The sequence below is a fragment of the Ambystoma mexicanum genome, chromosome 10, assembly GCF_040938575.1.
Source record: "Ambystoma mexicanum isolate Mex_15411 chromosome 10, UKY_AmexF1_1, whole genome shotgun sequence".
Lineage (NCBI taxonomy): Eukaryota > Metazoa > Chordata > Amphibia > Caudata > Ambystomatidae > Ambystoma > Ambystoma mexicanum.
In genome coordinates this window covers 20,843,815-20,864,557 of record NC_090932.1, presented here as the reverse complement: position 1 = coordinate 20,864,557, position 20,743 = coordinate 20,843,815, and the positions used below count along the sequence as shown (strand labels likewise).

General features: G+C 47.0%; 1 protein-coding gene across 3 annotated transcripts in view; it reads right to left on the bottom strand.

The window, feature by feature from the left end:
• The window catches only part of LOC138491108 (probable cation-transporting ATPase 13A4), a 1,567,030-nt gene that overhangs the window by 710,517 nt on the left and 835,770 nt on the right, over window positions 1-20,743 (bottom strand). For 2 of the 3 annotated variants that reach the window (XM_069617430.1, XM_069617432.1), the window contains exons 11-12: window positions 2,977-3,134; window positions 595-783 (exon numbers count right to left, since the gene is read on the bottom strand). In XM_069617430.1, coding sequence (XP_069473531.1) covers window positions 595-783; window positions 2,977-3,134 — 347 coding nt within the window. The remainder of the gene's footprint in view (window positions 1-594; window positions 784-2,976; window positions 3,135-20,743) is intronic. The other variant, XM_069617431.1, reaches the window with a different exon arrangement.

The window sequence follows — 20,743 nt, the reverse complement described above, 5'->3', positions numbered from 1 at the left end:
TCAGTGCAGCCGGATCACTGCACCCTGCGAGTGTGGAAACCAAGGAGAACCTGAAGAAGGTGCATTTACTAATCATCAGTGCAGCCGGATCACTGCACCCTGCGAGTGTGGAAACCAAGGAGAACCTGAAGAAGGTGCATTTACTAATCATCAGTGCAGCCGGATCACTGCACCCTGCGAGTGTGGAAACCAAGGAGAACCTGAAGAAGGTGCATTTACTAATCATCAGTGCAGCCGGATCACTGCACCCTGCGAGTGTGGAAACCAAGGAGAACCTGAAGAAGGTGCACTTACTAATGATCAGTGCAGCCGGATCACTGCACCCTGTGAGTGTGGAAACCAAGGAGAACCTGAAGAAGGTGCATTTACTAATCATCAGTGCAGCCGGATCACTGCACCCTGCGAGTGTGGAAACCAAGGAGAACCTGAAGAAGGTGCACTTACTAATCATCAGTGCAGCCGGATCAAGTGTGGAAACCACTCGCAGGGTGCAGTGATCCGACTGCACTGATGATTAGTAAGTGCACCTTCTTCAGGTTCTCCTTGGTTTGCCGAGTGTGGAAACCAAGGAGAACCTGAAGAAGGTGCACTTACTTTGTCGAAACAGACGAGGTTGACTTGTCCGCACACGTTGATCCGATCTGGGCTGATGCAGAAGATTCCTTTCATCTTCAGCCTCCTTTGGGCGTACATGACTCCCACGGACAATGCGGCCAAGAGGGCCGGTGGCACCGCCATAGTCATCATCAACATCGCCATGATTATGGTATCGCCCACGGATCGCTGGTGAAATAAGCACACATCATTGAAGATAAGCACAGAATCAGGTATGCACCAACACAAGGTAAAGGTTGGAACATGCACTGAAATGCTTGTCAGAATGCACCTATGTTCGGCCATTGTATAGCACTAAATTGCAATGCTACGCCGCTTGTCCACTCACTGGACATAAAGACGAGACATCACTGTGGAAAAAGACATAGTCGCAGAATTGCACATGGGCTTCTTGCAGTAGCATTTACTCTTCCAAAAATTCTTTTCTTTCCTTTACAATTTGGCATGGATCCCACTCCTTTGGTTTTTATGACATGGTACACTTTCTCATGGCCATATAAGCATTATGCAAGTCGATGATAGCTGGCCTTTGCAATCTCCCACAGCCAGATGACATAAAATGCACTGGCTGGTGCAAATTAGGATTGTGTTGTTAAAATGCATCTATCACTCAAGGCATCATGGCGCTCAAACAACTGATAGTCCGGATAGATGTAAACGAACCCCAGGTGTCAAATGGGGTAAGTATCTCTGACCTTTATCTAAAGAGAAATGTTTTGAGATGCTTTTGAAGGATAAGAAATCCCCAATTGATCACAAATTTTCAGGCAGCGAATTCCAAAGCATGGGGCCGGCCACTGAAAAGGCCTGGCAACCCAAACGTTCTTTCCTGTACTTGGGTATCTGAAGGAGTGCTGCATTAGAGGATCTCAAAGAATGCACCAGGCTATGTCTAACCAGTTTATCGTGGATGACTAAGCATCCATTTCCACTTAGTGCACAGTGCATAATGCAAAGTGCCTTAAACTGTACCCGAGCTTCAACCGGGAGCCAATGGAGAGATTGTCTAGTCTTCGTTACTCCTGCTCTGGCTGGAAAGTGGGTAACCAAACGCACTGCTGCGTTTTGTAGCACCTGCAGGCGCTGCATAAGAAAGGCAGGCTGTGCACAGGTAAACAGCATTACAATAATCTAGTCTCCCATTAACACAAGCTGCCACTACTTGAGCATGACATTTACCTGAAATAAACGGGAGGGCTTTCTTTAGCTGTTTGAGCTTAACAAAGCCTGCACCATACACTGAGTTAACCTGAGCCTCCATAAACAGGGATTCCGAAAGCTTTACACCTAAATTACGAACTGTCTTGGAAGGCTTAGGTAACGGGCCCAATGACATGGGCCAAAAAGCATCGGACCATCCATCAGCAGCCCCTGGTGGGCCCGAGATCAGAATCTCTGTCTGAAGTACTTCTCATCTTTTCCTGTTTAACCCTTATTCATACATTCATAATCCTACTCCTCATGTATTATGAGTACACATCTGGATAGCAGTTATACAATTCTATATTGTATGATTTTTGAATACAGAGATTGTGGAACTCTACACCCTGTGAGTTGTCAGTAGATTATAATATACACATAGTTCAATTGATGAATAATTGTTTGACCAATTCAGCTTTTATGTGCTGGTTTTTACAATGTGGTTTTCTTTCTATGTTACTATTTTTATGCATGATGTATTGTGAAAGGTTCACATTTAGAAATATAAAACAAATTTTAAATAAATCACTCTATACCTTTTTTGAGATAAGAGATAGTAACATACCAAGGTGCCGCACGGCATAGGTGTTACAAGACAGCCTCATTCCGAGTAGGGCGTTAAGTGTTAACGGTCACCGGTATCGAGACCGGTGTCGTTAAACTCTTACCGCCCTACTACGAGTTCCTTTACGGGGCATCCCTTGATGCCTGCTTTTAGAAGGCGTTAAGGACGGGACCTGCAAAGGGACACCGGGGTCAATAACGGTACCGTAATTTACAGTACCGTTATTGCCACCTTCCCCCTTCCCATTGAGCCCTGTGGGGGCTCAAATGGGAATCGGGAATGGCCCTGGTGAATGGGGAATTACTGGTTCCTCCGACTTTGTAATGGACCGGTAATTACTCCATTCACCAAGCCGGAGTTTGGACGAGTTCGGAGGCAGCCATGCTGCAAATAGCGGCGTGGTTACCTCCGAACTCGGAATGAGGCCCGATTGTCAAATGGTATAGCAACATACATCTTTGACTTGAAGTGCTCATCTATTTGACTCTCTTTGCCCCATATTTTCTATTGGTGCAAGGAAAGGGGCCATGTATTTGGATCTTGAAACTGCCACTGAACCTCTTCCCATTCTCTTCTCTGGAGGACTTTTTACTTACACCGTGCTCGGCATATATCACCACCGAATAGATCATTGCAATTATGCCAGCTCCAAAGAGACACAGGATCACCCGGAAGGCATCGCGGTGCAGCTTGAAATGGACAGGCTTGGGGTAGAGGATGGACCGCACCAGGTCACCTTTGGCGGTGCTGAACCCTGAATAGAGATGAATAGACATGTCACGGGAGGCTATTATTATCACCGGCATACCGTCAAGCATGGAACAATCAGACTCAGGACCATGACCCCGCTCGCCTCTGCATTAAGAAAAACAGAAAAAGAGACCCATCTCCCCTTAGGTTTGGGCGATTAATACAGCATCAAAGAGCATTAAGCGAAAAGAGGAAGGTGAAACAAGAAAGGTGCAAAGGCTCTCAATGCTCTATTTAAATTAATGATAACAAATGGAAAATGATCAGACTTCGCATTGGTCAAAACATCTGTCTTTCACGGCACCAAGTCACATGATAAAGCAACCTGACAAAATATGAGATCTTTTTGTTTAATATTTTTTTATTATAATTTCAACTACTGCATGCACATACATAGAATAGGCAACGGATTATTAACTTTCTTAAAAAATCACTGGTTAGGTACTGAAGGAAACTGATAAGATTTACTATCTCACCCATAAAACTAGCCATGAAATATATAATTAGAAACACAAGAAAAAAGGACTACCCTGCAGAGATGGCAATCAAATAATTATGTACATTGTAAAACAGTAAATCGCAAAAAAAATCTGTAAGAACAACATGAAGGTAAAACATTTCACGAAACGTTAACTACATAAAAGAGAGACAACACGAATAAAGGCAACACAGACTTTTAGGGAATTAAGGATGACAGAACAAGAGGTATACTTCACACCCTGAGTTACCAGATTGGAATTCAAAGACATAACAAAAGGAGCCCATTTTAACTGGTCTTTGCTCATATCAAAACATTTTCGATGGTCAGTTTTCAATTGAGCATATAAATTCCGCCAAGCTTTTAAATTGCGATTTTTTGCAATTTTGCAATGTTTTGGAATCATTTGGAAATAGATACATTCAATAAATGAATAGATTTAATATACCTCAGATCAGAGTTACTGAAGCAAATTCAACATAACATTTTCAAGAGCTAAAGGGGCAGGGAATGTAAATATTTGTCGCAACAGTGACCACATTTGAGAGCAAAGCCTATATTACAATTCACACTCAAAAATCATGTGCTTGAAATGAACTGTCTTTTCTTTACAAGACCAACATGTATTGAGTTGTTGAGAACAAATTCTTGAAACTCTTTCCGGGGTAAAGAGTGCTACGTGCATTCTAAAGAAATATGGTCAGGCAGTGTTGGCCGCCATGCTGGTGTTGAAGACGCAAATTAAATATCTTTCCAAACAGACTGCAGGGTCCAGGGCTAAAGTCGAGGGTACCCGCACTTTTTTCAGAGGGTGGACTCAGTCCCTCCAGCTAAAATGAGAAACATTGAACTCTTCCTTGAATTTATGAATTAAAGCCGACTTTGGGGATCGAACTGCAATCATCCGGTTTGCCGGCAGGACACTTCAACACTGCACTATATAACCGGATGGAAAATTCCAAACAACCAGAGGTGAAATGTCTCATTTGCAGGTACTGCATGTTCCAAGGAAAATATTTGTATTGGTTCTTGGAAAACAATTTGGGTGGTTATGCAAAGCCAATTTAATGAAATGTTCATATTTCACCTTGATATGCTAATTCTGGGGACGTCACATCCCATTGCGTTTGTTGATAAGTCCCCCCACTTTTATTTTTAGGACTTGACCTCGGGGTCCAACCACCTACCGGGCTGATCCAGACTGAGTTTTGAAGTTGATATTTATATGAGAGATTGGAGCTTTAATAGAATCGTGCCCCTCTAATACAGTCATATGTTTAGGTATAACTTTATGGGGAAGGTTTGTCCGGCAATCTTTAAGAACAAGTGTTAATTCTGTATTATTTATCAGACTGCAAGGAACTTCGTCATTGTCTAAGTGGTGTGACTATTTGATTTTAACTACTTGTTTAACAGAAACCTTAGCTCTTCTTATCCAGGAGTCCTAACATAAGGTGCAGTTGGAAATCTGAACGAGAAGGTGCATTGCAAGACTCTGGACTCCCAAGCAGGGGCCACCTGGGGTAACTTCCATTGGATGAACTTGACATGGTTTGTCACTGGCAATGAAAGTGATTATGTTTACTTCAGATGGGAGGGCTGCAAATGATGGGGCTTTCTGATGAATCAGGGACACCCACATTGTAAACGTGGGGTTCCTTCATGGGTTCAAATATCAACTACTGATAAGGGCAGGTTCTATCATTATGTGACCTTTCTTTCTGGTGATTAGCTATACAAGCATATCACACAATATTTACATCAAACATCAAATTATTATTCCAAAACATTTGTCAAAACGTCACAAATTCATCATACCAAAAAAAATAGCATTGAATATGTTAAACATACTTATGCATTACTTCAAGGTTCAGATCCATGCAATATATAAAATATTCTCTTATTTTCCATGACCAAGTGAGATATGTTGAAACAGCTAATATCAAAGACGTGTTATAAGCTGTTTTACACGCCGTTAGCCCGTCACATGTACAGTTTGAAGCTCATGCTGCTCCAGTTCAAAATGTGACGGTTGGGCCTCATTCCGACACTGGCGTTACCAAGACGCTATTAGCGCCTTGGTTGGCGCCGTTATTTTTCCGATTGCGCCATGGTGAATGGTGGAATTACTGCCCCATTCCAAGGTTGGCGGGGTCGGTAATTCCCCATTCACCATGGGCCCTTCCCCATTCCCATTTTTGCCCCATAGGGCTCAATGGGAATGGGGAAGGCGCTAATTACGGCACCGTAAATTACGGTGCCGTAATTAGCTCCTAGGTCTCTTTGCGGGTTGGTTTTTTAATGTCTGCAAAAAGCAGGCGTTAAGTACCAACCCGCAAAGGGAACTCGGAATAGGGCGGTAAGGGTTTAACGGCACCGGTCTCGTTACCGGTGACCGTTAACCCTTACCGCCCTACTCGGAAAGACCCCCACTGTCTTCATTTGCACAGCGTAGTGAAAGTGAGTGAATGCTGCCTGGCTTGCTCACATGCCAGCCCACGTTTACTTGTAGTTGAGACTGCTGCTTACCATGGACGCATGGTACGATTAAATGTTGTGCAACATGCACGTACGCTGCCTTTTGCCCTGCAATTTTGCGCTCAGCAATGCAAAGTGTGTGCTGGCCTGCCAGGTCCCAATTACTTTCAGTTGTGAACGCTGCTTACCATGCGTGCATGGTACGCAAGTTTTACAGTTACAATTAAACGCTCCCCGACATGCGAGCATGTCAGTCAGCATTTCACCGTATTTGTAGACACTGCCGTGTACATTGGATTGTTACGGATTCCTCCTGTTTTATGCTCCCATAGGGATCTCTCCAGGCACAAATGCTGGCGCATTTGTGTTATGTAGAGGAAGGATGGTGGCAGAAAAGTAAGTTGTGTTCCGCCCCTCCTCTCCGCCAGGCAAATGATTGAAAATGTTATCCCTTTTCTAAAAGTGGCTGCCTCCTACGCAAAATAGTTTCCCTCTTCTCACCAACTTTCCTCACGTTCCATGTATCCTTTCTCATATTTACATCTATATATACACTTCTCGAACCTTGCCAACAATTGCTTGCTACTCGATTAGCAATTCATGCATTAAAAAGAATGTAGTTATAAGGGGGTGCCCCGATCTCAATATTCTCCCTTAACAAATCGGCTTCAATTTAGTCCACGCCTGGGGCTTTACTAATCCTTTGCACGCCTTTACTCATTTCCTCAATATTGAAGGTTAGAAGCGGGGGCTCACATGACGCCTTTACTCGTTTCCTCAATATTGAAGGTTAGAAGCGGGGGCTCACATGACGCCTTTACTCGTTTCCTCAATATTTGTTGAGACTTGAATGTCGTGTAGGCAGAAGAGTCCTCTGTCCCCAAATGCCAAACAAAGAGAACTCAAAGTCACTCCCTGTGCGACCGTTGAGGCCACAGATAGAGATGGTCAACTCCGGAACCGAGAACCTCTGGGACCCCAATCCGCTGCAAGAAAATACTGAATAAGTACCAAGCAAATGACAGTAATGACAGTACTAAATAATGTGAAAAAAAGGTCTTACCAGAGGGATCAGGAGAAAGGTAGTGAACCTATGAGGTAGGGGTCAAGGAATCATGTGGGCAGATAGATAGTAGTCCCAAAAATGGCGTGAGCACCACCTGATGACAAGAGCGGGATTTGATACTGTGAAGCTTGAAGTTCCAAGGAAAGCCAGATGCAAAAAGGGAAATCCGTTTTGCAGTCCAATAAACAGTCCAAGTTCGATACACAGGTGATCCAAAAGTAACAAGGCCAGCAAGATAATCCACGCGAAGTCCAAATAAACAGGCCGAGGTCAAAAATCCAGAAAAGTCAAGAAATCCAAACGAACACGTAACGCCAAACAGGTTGCAAGGAACAGCTGTGAAGCAATGAGTCCACGGAAAGCCGCGATTAAATACTCGCGGTTCTGGCATTACTTCCCGTCACATGACGTGCTGCCGCATCACATGATTGGTTTTTTGGGTCACGTGAGCATACAGTGCTGGTCACGCGACGCGGAAACATAGTAGCGTTTCGCCGATAACCTAGGTGCCAAGGAAGCTGCCAATGCAAGAAAGGACGCAACCTGGAGAGCGTTCTGTTGCGGCTGAGGCGTGCAAGTGCATGCGAGTCATCAGGGGGCCCATGTGAGTGCCGAGATGTGAAGGGCAAATGAGATGGGACAGAGGGAGCGGGGCGAGCTATAGTGATTCTAGAATTTTGGGCATGGTGAGCACGGGCAGGAGTGGCAGTATTGTCCGGTGTGTGTACAAGAGTGTATGCGACAATATTAAAGGTTAGAAGCGGGGCTCACATGATGCCTTTACTCATTTCCTTGATAGTAAAGGAGAAGCGGAGGCTCACATGACGCCTTTAACCATTTCCTCAATATTAAAGGATAGAAGCGGGGGCTCACATGACGCCTTTACTCATTTCCTCAATATTAAAGGTTAGAAGCGGGGGCTCACATGACGCCTTTACTCATTTCCTCAATATTAAAGGTTAAAAGCAATGGCTCACATGACGCCTTTACTCATTTCCTCGATATTAAAGGAGAAGCGGGGGCTCACATGATGACTTCACTAATTTCCTCGATATTAAAGGTCAGAAGCGGGAGCTCACATGATGCCTTTACTCATTGACTTTTTATTAAAGATCAGAAGCGGGGGCTCACATGACGCCTTTACTCATTTCCTCAATATTAAAGGTCAGAAGCGGGGGCTCACATGACGCCTCTACTCGTTTCCTCAATATTAAAGGTTAGAAGCGGGGGCTCACATGACGCCTTTACTCATTTCCTCGATATTAAAGGAGAAGCGGGGGCTCACATGACGCCTTTACTCATTTCACAGATATTAAAGGTTAAAAGCAATGGCTCACATGACACCTTTATTCATTTCCTCGATATTAAAGGTTAGAAGCGGGAGCTCACATGACGCCTTTACTCATTTCCTTGTTATTCAAGGTCAGAAGCGGGGGCTCACATGACGCCTTTACTCATTTCCTCAATATTAAAGGTTAGAAGCGGGGGCTCACATGACGCCTTTACTCATTTCCTTGTTATTAAATGTCAGAAGCGGGGGCTCACATGACGCCTCTACTCGTTTCCTCAATATTAAAGGTTAGAACCGGGGGCTCAAATGACACCTTTACTCATTTCCTCGATATTAAAGGAGAAGCGGGGGCTAACATGACGCCTTTACTCGTTTCCTAGATATTAAAGGAGAAGCGGGGGCTCATATGACACCTTTACTCATTTCCTCAATATTAAAGGTTAGAAGCGGGGGCTCACATGACGCTTTTGCTCATTTCCTCCATATTAAAGGAGAAGCGGGGGCTCACATGACGCCTTTACTAATTTCCTTGATATTAAAGGTCAGAAGCGGGGGCTCACATGACACCATTACTCATTTCCTCGATATTAAAGGTCAGAAGCGGGGTCTCACCTGACGCCTTTACTCATTTCCTCAATATTAAAGGAGAAGTGTGGGCTCACATGACACCTTTAATCATTTCCTCGATATTAAAGGAGAATCGGGGGCTCACATGACACCTTTACTCATTCCCTCGATATTAAAGGTCAGAGGTGGGGGCTCACATGACACCTTTACTCATTTACTCGATATTAAAGGTCAGAAGCGGGGGCTCACATGACGCCTTTACTCATTTCCTCGATATTAAAGGTCAAAAGCGGGGGCTCACATGACGCCTTTTCTCATTTCCTCAATATTAAAGGTTAGAAGCGGGGGCTCACATGATGCCTTTACTCATTTACTCGATATTAAAGGTTAGAAGCAATGGCTCACATGACACCTTTACTCATTTCCTCAATATTAAAGGTCATAAGCGGGGACTCACATTACTCCTTTACTCTTTTCCTCGATATTAAAGGTTAGAAGCGGGGGCTCACATGACACCTTTACTCATTTCCTTAGTATTACAGGTCAGAAGCGGGGGCTCACATGACGCATTTACTAATTTCCTCGATATTAAAGGAGAAGCAGGGCCTCACATGACGCCTTTACTCATTTCCTCAATATTAAAGGTTAGAAGCGGGGGCTCACATGACGCCTTTACTCATTTCCTCAATATTAAAGGTTAGAAGCGGGGGCTCACATGACGCCTTTACTCATTTCCTCGATATTAAAGGAGAAGTGGAGGCTCACATGACGCCTTTACTCATTTCCTCGCTATTAAAGTTTAGAAGCGGGGGCTCACATGACGCCTTTACTCATTTCCTCAATATTAAAGGTCAGAAGCGGGGGCTCACATGACGCCTTTACTCATTTCCATTCTATTAAAGGTCAGAAGCGGGGGCTCACATGATGCCTTTACTCATTTCCTCAATATTAAAGGTTAGAAGCGGGGGCTCACATGACGCCTTTACTCATTTCCTCGATATTAAAGGTTAAAAGCAATGGCTCACATGACACCTTTACTCATTTCCTCAATATTAAAGGTCATAAGCGGGGACTCACATTACTCCTTTACTCTTTTCCTCGATATTAAAGGTTAGAAGCGGGGGCTCACATGACACCTTTACTCATTTCCTTAGTATTACAGGTCAGAAGCGGGGGCTCACATGACGCCTTTACTCATTTACTCGATATTAAAGGTTAGAAGCGGGGGCTCACATGACGCCTTTACTCATTTCCTCGATATTAAAGGAGAAGTGGGGGCTCACATGACGCCTTTACTCATTTCCCCGATATTAAAGGTGAGAAGCTGGGGCTCACATGACGCCTTTACTCATTTCCTCAATATTAAAGGTCAGAAGCGGGGGCTCACATGACGCCTTTACTCATTTCCTCAATATTAAAAGAGAAGTAGGGGCTCACATGACACCTTTACTCATTTTCTCGATATTAAAGGAGAAGTGGGGGCTCACATGACGCCTTTACTCGTTTCCTCAATATTAAAGGTCAGAAGTGGGGGCTCACATGGTGCCTTTACTCATTTCCTCAATATTACAGGTCAGAAGCGGGGGCTCACATGGTGCCTTTACTCATTTCCGCAATATTAAAGGTTAGAAGCGGGGGCTCACATGACGCCTTTACTCATTTCCTCAATATCAAAGGCCAAAAGGGGGGGGTCACATGACACCTTTACTCATTTCCTCGATATTAAAGGTTAGAAGCAGGGGCTCACATGACGCCTTTACTAATTTCCTCAATATTAAAGGTCTGAAGCAGGGGCTCACATGACGCCTTTACTAATTTCCTCAATATTAAAGGTCTGAAGCAGGGGCTCACATGACGCCTCTACTCATTTCCTCAATATTAAAGGTTAGAAGCGAGGGCTCACCTGACTCTACTCATTTCCTCAATATTAAAGACCAAAAGGGGGGGCTCACATGACGCCTTTACTCATTTCCACCATATTAAAGGAGAAGCGGGGGCTCACATGACGCCTTTACTCATTTCCTCGATATTAAATGTCAGAAGCGAGGGCTCACATGACGCCTTTACTCATTTCCTCAATATTACAGGTTAGAAATGGGGGCTCACATGATGCCTTTTGACACGGAATGAACGCCTGCCAATCATGATATGACTTATCTCAGGGTCATTATCACTGCTAGGGTTATACAAATGATTAACACAAGTAAACCAGGTATTGGCTGTCATGTGATTGATTGGCTTGGGAGTGGAGCACACCTCCATCACCGTTGCCCGATACTCCCTTTTCCTTCCAGACAGGGAAGCATTCTTTAAAGTCACCAATTCCTCCATCTATCTGTTCATTAGGTCTCTTTCCCGGCACAGCTTTCCTGCCAATATCTGCCAGTATTTGATATCTCAGTATGTGACCCAGATGTTTCCTGTCAAACCATCTCATTCTATGCGGGAACCCTGTGCTATAAACTCTGGGCACAGAAGTAACAGAAGCTTTGGATCTGGTGACACAGTCATTGTACAATTCTAATGGAATAGATTTGATCGGTGAAGTGGCATAATTAGTTAATGGTTGTCAGGCGGGATTAGTTAGGTTCATATCGAGTTTAGACCGTTGCAGATGTTTGCAATCCCTTCTCTGACAGGTTACAGTGTAAAGTGTTTGCATGGTTAGTCCCAAACTGGGCAACAATGGATCATGGTCACTTTCCTGATGTTCTTCCACTATACATGCGTTCACGAACCCCAGTGGTGTATGTCAACTAGAATATAGAGAAGGAAAAGTCCAGTTGTCTCCATGGGATTTTCACAAACAAATCTAGGCCAGTCCAACCTTTTCCGATCTTTAAAATGAGAATGAAGGAGCAGCCCAGTTAGAAGCTGTTCACTTGACTGGATCCCGAAAAGAGTTTGCCAGATCCAGGGGGTACTGGGTAGCACAGTACTTGTGGTGGTGTGTGGGAGACCCTAATTAAGCAGAAAGTGCATTCAAGACAGGTGCCACATGGATGGACTTGAGGAAACTCCTTAGCAAGTCTTACCGAAATAAGTGGGTGAACAACTCGCTGTTCTCCAGATATATGTAAGTTGGGGATAATGCTTGCACTGCACATTAAAACACCCCTTTAGAGTCTTACAAAACCAGAAGAATTGCTGAGGAGAGTGTGGACTGGAAATTGGTCTGCAGACAGGAACAATTCCAAACGGGCAACCTGTCATCTAGATCCAGTGTCTGTGTATTGTCACAGATGGTCTTAAGAATCTTACCACTCCAATAGATGTTTCAAGGGTTTTGATTTGGTTTTTCGCTGTTCTTGAGAAAGCAAGTGGTCTCTTTCACTCTCTGGTTCCACCTTTCTCCTCCTCTGCCCATTCAAGCTCTTCAAACTCCACTCTTCTTAAATCTCTACCACTTCCCTCTACCTCCAAACTGCACCTCTACAAATCCCTTCGCTCTTTCTCAACTACCTCACACACACACTCTCTCTCTCTCCCTCCCTCTATCTCACTCACACTGTATACTCTCACATTACCCCTTTGCACCCTCCTCTACTACCACTCACTGTCAGATGCACTCTCACCATCACAGTGACACTCTTTCCACTTGCCACCACTCTCTCTCACACACAATACCTCACCTGCACCTTCGCCCAACTCCTCAACAGACTCATCAGCACTCTGCTCCACCATCGTCTTTCGTCTGGTCTCTTGGTCGACCTGCACATCTTCTGAGCTCACCTCCCACTCTGTGCCACATCCATGGGTACCTTTGCCTGTCCTTCGCCGCTAACCCCGTCCATTGGTTCTGCGTCTCTGCTGATTGCATGGGCCAATCTACACCCGCTCTCATCCCTAGGGGACAGGACGGTGGGGGTCAATAGTTGGGAGTCCTCACTTCCTTTCCACACGCGGCATATGAACCGGTCTCTGCTTGCCATGGCTGGCGTTTGCTTGGTGTGCTGCTTCCCTGGAGTGTAGTAAGTTGTGTTGCTTTGATCTTTGCTGGAGAACGACGGTCACCAGGAATTCTTGGTTGACTTCTAAGCCAGTGGCTTTGTACTGCAGTCCTCTGGGTTCCCCTAAACACACAGTGCATGTTGGTGTTTTGGGCTCTCAAGTGAAAAGAGAGCTCTTCCCAACATTACGGGGTGACAGGTATTGGGTGACAGGCAGCGGTAACAAGATCAGGCCAAAGTTAGGGAGTTTAAGGACTGGGGCTCCCTCTTCTCCCTCAGCCCACCTCTGGGGTACGGCTGACTCTGACGTACACCCTGGTAGGCTTCCTACCCCAGATGGAAAGAGGTCCCTGTTCTACCCTCAGAGGGTCAACCTCATGACCCTTTTACAGCATGCGTGGAAATAGCACACTGTCTGCAAGACAGACATGGGAGTGGTGGTTATGGCGTAGCGTAAAAGGCATGTGTAACAATGTTACGCACACAGTTGAACCTATGCCATATCATAATTCATGTTTATGGCAGAGAGGGAGCTGGAAAGAGAATATCCTTTTATGCCACCCCCCAATTCTCTCTGCAATGCAACTACACCAGCATTTACCCGAGTATGACACTTTCAAGCTGGCCTAAATTCTGTGCATTCCTATAGAATCTGCCTGTTTTTACACTAGCAAAAAGCGAGGGTATTCCATAGGAATCCATTGTAAACGCTGCCTGCCATGAGCACATGGCAGGTGGTGTTTACTCACTGGTGTTGTTCAGAGCAAAGAGAAGCTGCCAGTACTAAGGTGATTGAACTTTAGCCCAGGCTTTCTTGTGACAGAAACCAAATCCAGTCCTCAGCATACGTCATTCCTGTGGTATCCCACAGGACCAGCTGGTAGTCAATAACTGCGCCTGGGTTTGGTGGACACCCTTCTCTTTGGTGGGCAAGTCAGAGTCCTCCAATCCCAAGGTGAGATTCTGTCTGCTCTTGGAGGTTTGGAGGACGTGCAAAGGAACACAAACCCACAATATGTGTGTGATGGAGGTTTTGGTGGCTGTTGCAGGAGGTTAGTGACCGGTTTGCCATAGTATTAGATTACAGGGTGGCATGCCTTTACCAAGCCACCTTTGCAGCGTGGGTACTTACCTTGATGTACCTGCATCAAGAGTCTTCACTGCGCTTAAAAGGAAGAGTGGGATGGCTACACTTGGAAAGAGGGTGGGGTGAGCATGTCGTTGGTGGGTGAGGAGCGTGGACTTGGGGTATGGCAGGGCATGACCCGGAGGAAGAAACTGGAAGGGACAGGACACAGCAGAAGTCCCTGAAATCCCTGAAATCTATGTGTCGGAAAGGAGATCAGGATAGGGGGAGGGAGAGAGATGGGGGAGTTCCCTCTTCGTGGGAGCAAGTGATGGGGTGGAACCCCTTACAAGACCTTTGGCAGTGCAGAAAGGGGGCATGCAGCGAGGGAAAGCGCGTGGATGTATTTTCTGTCTGGTAAAGACCTGCCCAGTGAATGCCTCGCAGTAAAGACGAGGTGCCCATTGCAGTGCCTCGTGGACCCCTAGTTGTTTCATTTGCGTTGGAATGTTTTAGGCCCACCCTCTGTCGCCTTTTTCTTTCTACCCTTACTTTCCCTCAATAAAAGTAAAAGAAAACACACATACAAAGTGTCCTCTGTCCTCTCTCCTGCAACCCTTTGTGTCTCCTCAAAAGTTTACAACATAAAATAAATGGGCTTTCTCCCTTGTGTGTGTGTGTGTGTAAGGACGGGACTTAGTGCAAAACTAACTTGGAAGCAAAATAGCACTGCCCAAAAGGAACGCATCCAAGGCCTTACAGTTGGGGTGCAGGGGTAGCAGAGGAGCTGGGATGGATTAGGGGACCTGGGGAAAGGGAGAGCAGACAAGGGGGAGAATTAGGGTTGGGTGTAGTGATCAAAAATTGGACGTATGGTCTTAAAGGAGTAGGGTCTTTGGTCCCTCTCGCCCGAAGTGCAGGGTGGAGGCGGCCAGTGCCATGTGCGCTGGTGCCTTGTTCCAGATGCAGGGTGCACAGAGCAAAAGGCCCGTTTCCTGTGTGTATGGTTCTTTGTTTCTAGCCTGTGGGTGTTGTAGCTTCTGGGGCAGGGGGTGCCGGCCTCCAGGGGGGGGTGAGTTACTCAGCTTCTAAGTTGTTTCAAGGGATTAACCAGAAATGCTTCTTGGGAATGGGGGTGATGTGGTCGCATTTCCTTAGTCCTTTGATGCAGTGCGCTGCAGCACGGTGTATGACTTTCAGAGTGGCCAAGGTGGAGAAGGGTGCTGCCACCGTCCATGTGGGGGATGACCGAGGATTGGGAAGCTGTTAGGAAACTCGGGGCATGGATGAAAGGCTTGCCTTTGCAGAGGAGTGCAGGGTAGTATCCTACTGTTTGGGACTTCTTGGTGACAGAAGTCAGTGAAGAGAAAAGCAGAGAGATTTTCCACTGGGTGATATTTGAGGCATGAATCCACTAAGCTTCATGTCCATCAGCCGGGTCTGGCTTACGCCATTCTCATTGGGGATTCCTAGGGGGATGAATGTCATTGAAGGGTTGAGTTTCGACTAGGCGCTTGACATCAAGGCTTGGGCGAGGGGCAGCCTGTGCTTACGCTGACTGATGTTGTTGATGCAATTGACTTGCGGGTAAAGTTGTGTGTCATCTGCATATTGGGGTGGCTTGATGTTAGTGTTGGGGAGGGGTCCCCCTGAGAGGTTCCATGCAGTGATTCAGATGACAGGGAAAAGGATGCAGCCTTGTACTGGGCAGCGCAAGGACATACCGAGGGCCATCTGGAGAGGCAAAAGGGTGAACCTGTGCATGCCTCTGCTGAATCTCTTCTGCGTTGTGAGGATGTTGAGTCAGGATTTGACGGTATCGAAGGCAGCAGAGATCTTGAGAGCAAGGAGCAGGCGAGTATTCTCATTGTCTAGAATGTGTAGCGCGTCATCGATAACTTGCATGGTGGCGGGCCTTGTGCTGCATCATTGTCAGAAACTGGATTGATAGTCTGGTAGGAGCCTGTGTTGAGTGATCCTTTCCTGCACCTGGATGGCAATGGTCTTCTCAACGCCTTGGCTGAAGAAGGGTCCATGCATGACGGGATGATAACTGGCTAGGTCTTCCGAGTTGGGTGCGGAGTTCTCCAGCACGGGACAACAGAAAAACGGGGAAGGTGATATGTCCAGTTTTCAGTGCACCTGGGAAGGAGCTTTGAGGGAGTGGTGCTGTGACATTCAGAAGTGGTGTACTCCCATCCGTTTTCCTAATGCAATGGGTTCACTCTCATTTCATCTCTGCAGACAGTGGGGCAGATAAGTGCATTCTACAGCTAATTCTGACCCTTTCACACAATCGGGGAATCACTCCTGCCATGTTTGGAGACTATTCCTCTGGCTTCTGAGGGCAGTCACCTCAATTGTCCTTTTCCTACCCTCTTACCCACTTTTTCATTATCAAGAGGCTGGGTGGTGCAGGGGTTACGCTCCCAACTGATGGTCACCTGGCAATACAGTATTTATTTATTTATATTTATAAAGCACACAAGCAGCCCTTGTGCATCGTGGCGCTGTTGCAGTACATGTATGTAGGGGGATAATGTAGCATTGGGTCACGCTGTGCCTGAACATACAGCAGCACACCCACAGGGCCACCACCAACAGCTAAAACCAGCTGCAGTGGCGCAGCAGCATCTTGCTGAGTGACAGCACTGAGAGTTATAGCGGCTAGCTAGCGAGGTAAGAGGGCGGGTTCGTCCCAGTCCTGTGCCTGGCGTCCCATCACATGGACGCGCACAGATGTGGTAGCCACCTTGGTGCAAGCCCTTCCTCTGCACAACGTGTTATTGCAGACGTTGCAGGTGGCGAGATGCTGTCACTCTTGCACCAGTGCAGGAAGTTGCGTCATCCCATGCACTTCTTATTGAGCGCTGCTTCAAGGGGTAATTGCTGAGTCGTTAGTTAGAGTTACCCTAACCAGAGCCCCCCACCACTACTGACTGGACCTGATCCAAACGCCCAATTTCACCTGTGCACTGGCCCTTCCTGGGCAAAGTCCAAAGCAGCTAGCACTGTGAGTCCTTAGACCCTGATCCAGTAGTTGGTTCTCTTCTCGGGGGTCTCCTAGGTCCAGGAGCAGTGTGTTTTTGGAGCCCCCTACTGCCATTGATTGCTGTTGTCCAGAGTGGGGCCTTGGGCTCAATCTTCGGTCAGCTCTTCCAGACCTGCTGGTTCTCTGGAACACTTCTTTGGGGGTCCCTCTGGCTGGTTGCCCCTACCTGCTTCACCTGTGGGCTAAACTGGAAAGTACCCAACATGTCCCATGACTCTGGCAGACAGATGTGGTGTGTCCCATTGATTTCTGTAAGAACATCACTTTGAGACGTTACAAAGTCTAGGGAACTTTCTTGAAACAGAAATAGCATCTACCTGGCCAGAGACACTTGTTCACGGCCCCCCTTTGGGCCACGGGGTTTTTTTAGAACAGAAAGTAGAATTGACACATCTGTCAGCGATGTTTATTATACATTTGCGTAGGAAATGACTTGAGTTCACCTCTAGAGGCTACTGATGTGGCAGGAACCACTGTTGTTTTCATTGTTTCCACACGTTGTCCATGTGTGATCTGGACCGGTTCAGGCCCGGATTATACCTACAGTGTGCGGGCCCTCTGCGTCAGTCTTCCTGCACTGTTCATTGCTTTTCCTCCCTCCATTCTAGGCTACATATAGGTGTAGTACATGCCTGGTAGGGTTGTCCTATATATTGTGTTTTATGGTGTGAGGTACAATCATTGTTTAAACCCTTACTGGTTTTGGTTACAGACTTCTACATGTGTTGGAGTATTTTGGAGTACTTATTTGACAGTGTCTTATTACCCTAATCTAGTGCCCCAAATAGGATTCTGAGCTGGGAGTATGTTAAACTCTATTTTTAAAACGTGAGAATACATGTGATGTCAAGGGAGTATTAATGCATGTTCTCTTTCGCAAGAGAGTAAAACGTAAGTGACATCCAGCTGACGCGTACCAACAGTGAGAGCTGTAGGGCGCTCATTCTCATGCAGATGTGGTGTGCATCGCCAGAAAAGCCGCCTTCTCTCAAACTTAAGCGGTAAATCATGGGATGGAATAGCACCGCCTCCTCCCACAGATGGAACTGATGGGCAGCAACTCGCTGAGCTTCCCTGGCGTCCACAGATCAGGCGCAACAGCAGCCTAAGAGGTTGAATGCTTCGCTCACGCAGGACAGGTCAGCTTGAGTAAGGTGTCGTATTTACAAGATTTCAGTGCATAAGAAGGACTGGGGCAGCACTTCTCTCTAGTCCTGGTCTAGCCCAATACTAAATGAATGGTGTGTGGGTGTGCATAGGTATACTGTGCTCTGTAGGTGGCCCTCTTTCATTGTTATGGTGCTGAGAGTTTGCGGATGATGGCTGCGCGGAATTTATTAAATTGTCTGTGTACGTTTAGGGGGGTCTGTTCCCCAGCAGCCCAAATCAGGAGGTTCTCATCGATGTAGCGCATGCAGCTCATGGCTCTGCAGCCCCAGGTGGCAAGGATACCAGTCCCTAACTGTGCCGTGAAAACATGTTCATACTGGGATGCCATTTGAGTGCCCACTGTTGCCTCCACCATTTGACGATACGCATCAGTGCCACATGTGAAATAGTTGGGGGTCGAGATGAAGTCTACGCACTTGCCTGTAGTGTCAGCAAGCGGGTTATGATCACCAAGACTGTTCTTGCATGCCTCAGTGCCAGCAATGTGAGGAATGTTTGTGTAGAGTGATGCCACATCCATGGTTGCCAGAAATGTGCCCCTTGGGCGGTGGCCTAAATCACCCACTTATTGAGTAGTTCAGTGGTGTCCGGGATGTAGCTCAGTGTCTCGCTTACCAGCGGCTTCAAGAAGTTATCGAACCAGCCCTGAAATAAGATCTGAAACTTTCTAGAATAGTCTCATGGTTCCTAATCAAACATATATGAGAAGAGCTCACTAGTTAATGTCCCTTTTCTCTCTGGAGGTCTGCAGAATCGACTCCTTCCCCACATGGAACTCTGGCAGGAAAGGTCACTTTGGAATGCTGCTCAAAGTGGGTTTCTGACTACATCGCCCCTGCCCAGTCTACAGAAGCCAACAGATAATCTCAATCATCTTCTGCAGGCCAGTCCACCCCTGCCCAGTGTGCAGAGGCCCAACAGATAATCTCAAGCATCCCCTGCAGGCCGGTCCACCCCTGCCCAATGTACACAGGCCCCCCAGATAATCTCAAGCATCCCCTGCAGCGCGGTCCACCCCTGCCCAATGTGCACAGGCCCCCCAGATAATCTCAAGCATCCCCTGCAGGCCAGTCCACCCCTGCCCAGTGTGCGGAGGCCCTACAGATAATCTCAAGCATCCCCTGCAGCCCGGTCCACCACTGCCCAATGTGCACAGGCCCCCCAGATAATCTCAAGCATCCCCTGCAGGCCGGTCCACCCCTGCCCACTCTGCATAGGCCCACCAGATAATCTCAAGGGTACCCTGCAGGCCAGTCCACCCCTGCCCAGTGTGCACTGCCCCCCAGATAATCTCCAGTGTCCCCTGCAGGCCGGTCCACCCCTGCCCAATGTGCACAGGCCCCCCAGATAATCTCCAGAGTACCCTGCAGGCCAGTCCACCCCTGCATAACTCCCAGAATAACACATCTGTCCCTCCCAATGTTTCTACTCCTTGGAAAAATCAAGATGTGATTCACCTTAAGCAAGTCAGTAAGTTCTTCCACTCCCTTTTCCAAGGAATTGTCTTTGTGTAATGACTCTTTTGTATTTTCTGAATGCAATTGACCTCCCTCATGCAGTCAATTATATATTCTGCCTCCTTCTCCACGTACAATCCAGCTCCTGAGATCATTTGCTCCCCCACCTTTAAAAGCTCTTCTAAGCCCTGCATTGAAGCAAGTCTCTAGGATGTTCTGGGCCTCTGAAACGTCACATGTATTGGGCACTAGGCCAGCCACTGGAACTTTTTGATGCATCACCATAAAATTAAAAAAAAACATATTGTGAAATCACTGTTACATTCAATGGATCCAATTGGCCGTGTCAGTCACTGAAATATCTCCTCAAGCCAGTGGCTGGGTTTATGCTCCCTCACTGGAGTGAAGGTTCTGTGTCTCATAATTAAGTCATTGTTCGTTTATCTTTCACCAGTGCCCGGGGCGCGCCATTGGACCAGCCCCAAAGCTCAGCACCACCAGTGCTGCCTGCCCTGCCTGGGCTTTACAGGCCTCAGGAGCAACCCTCCCACCACCGTCCCCATGCTGTCTAGTACACCCGGCTAGGGCGCCACTATACCGTGCCAGTGTAACCTCACACCACCGTCCCCATGCTGTCTAGTAGACCCGGCTAGGGCGCCACTAGACCGTGCCAGTGTAACCTCACACCACCGTCCCCATGCTGTCTAGTAGACCCGGCTAGGGCGCCCCTATACCGTGCCAGTGTAACCTCACACCACCGTCCCCATGCTGTCTAGTAGACCCGGCTAGGGCGCCACTATACCGTGCCAGTGTAACCTCACACCACCGTCCCCATGCTGTCTAGTACACCTGGCTAGGGCGCCACTATACCGTGCCAGTGTAACCTCACACCACCGTCCCCATGCTGTCTAGTAGACCTGGCTAGGGCGCCACTATACCGTGCCAGTGTAACCTCACACCACCGTCCCCATGCTGTCTAGTAGACCCGGCTAGGGCGCCACTATACCGTGCCAGTGTAACCTCACACCACCGTCCCCA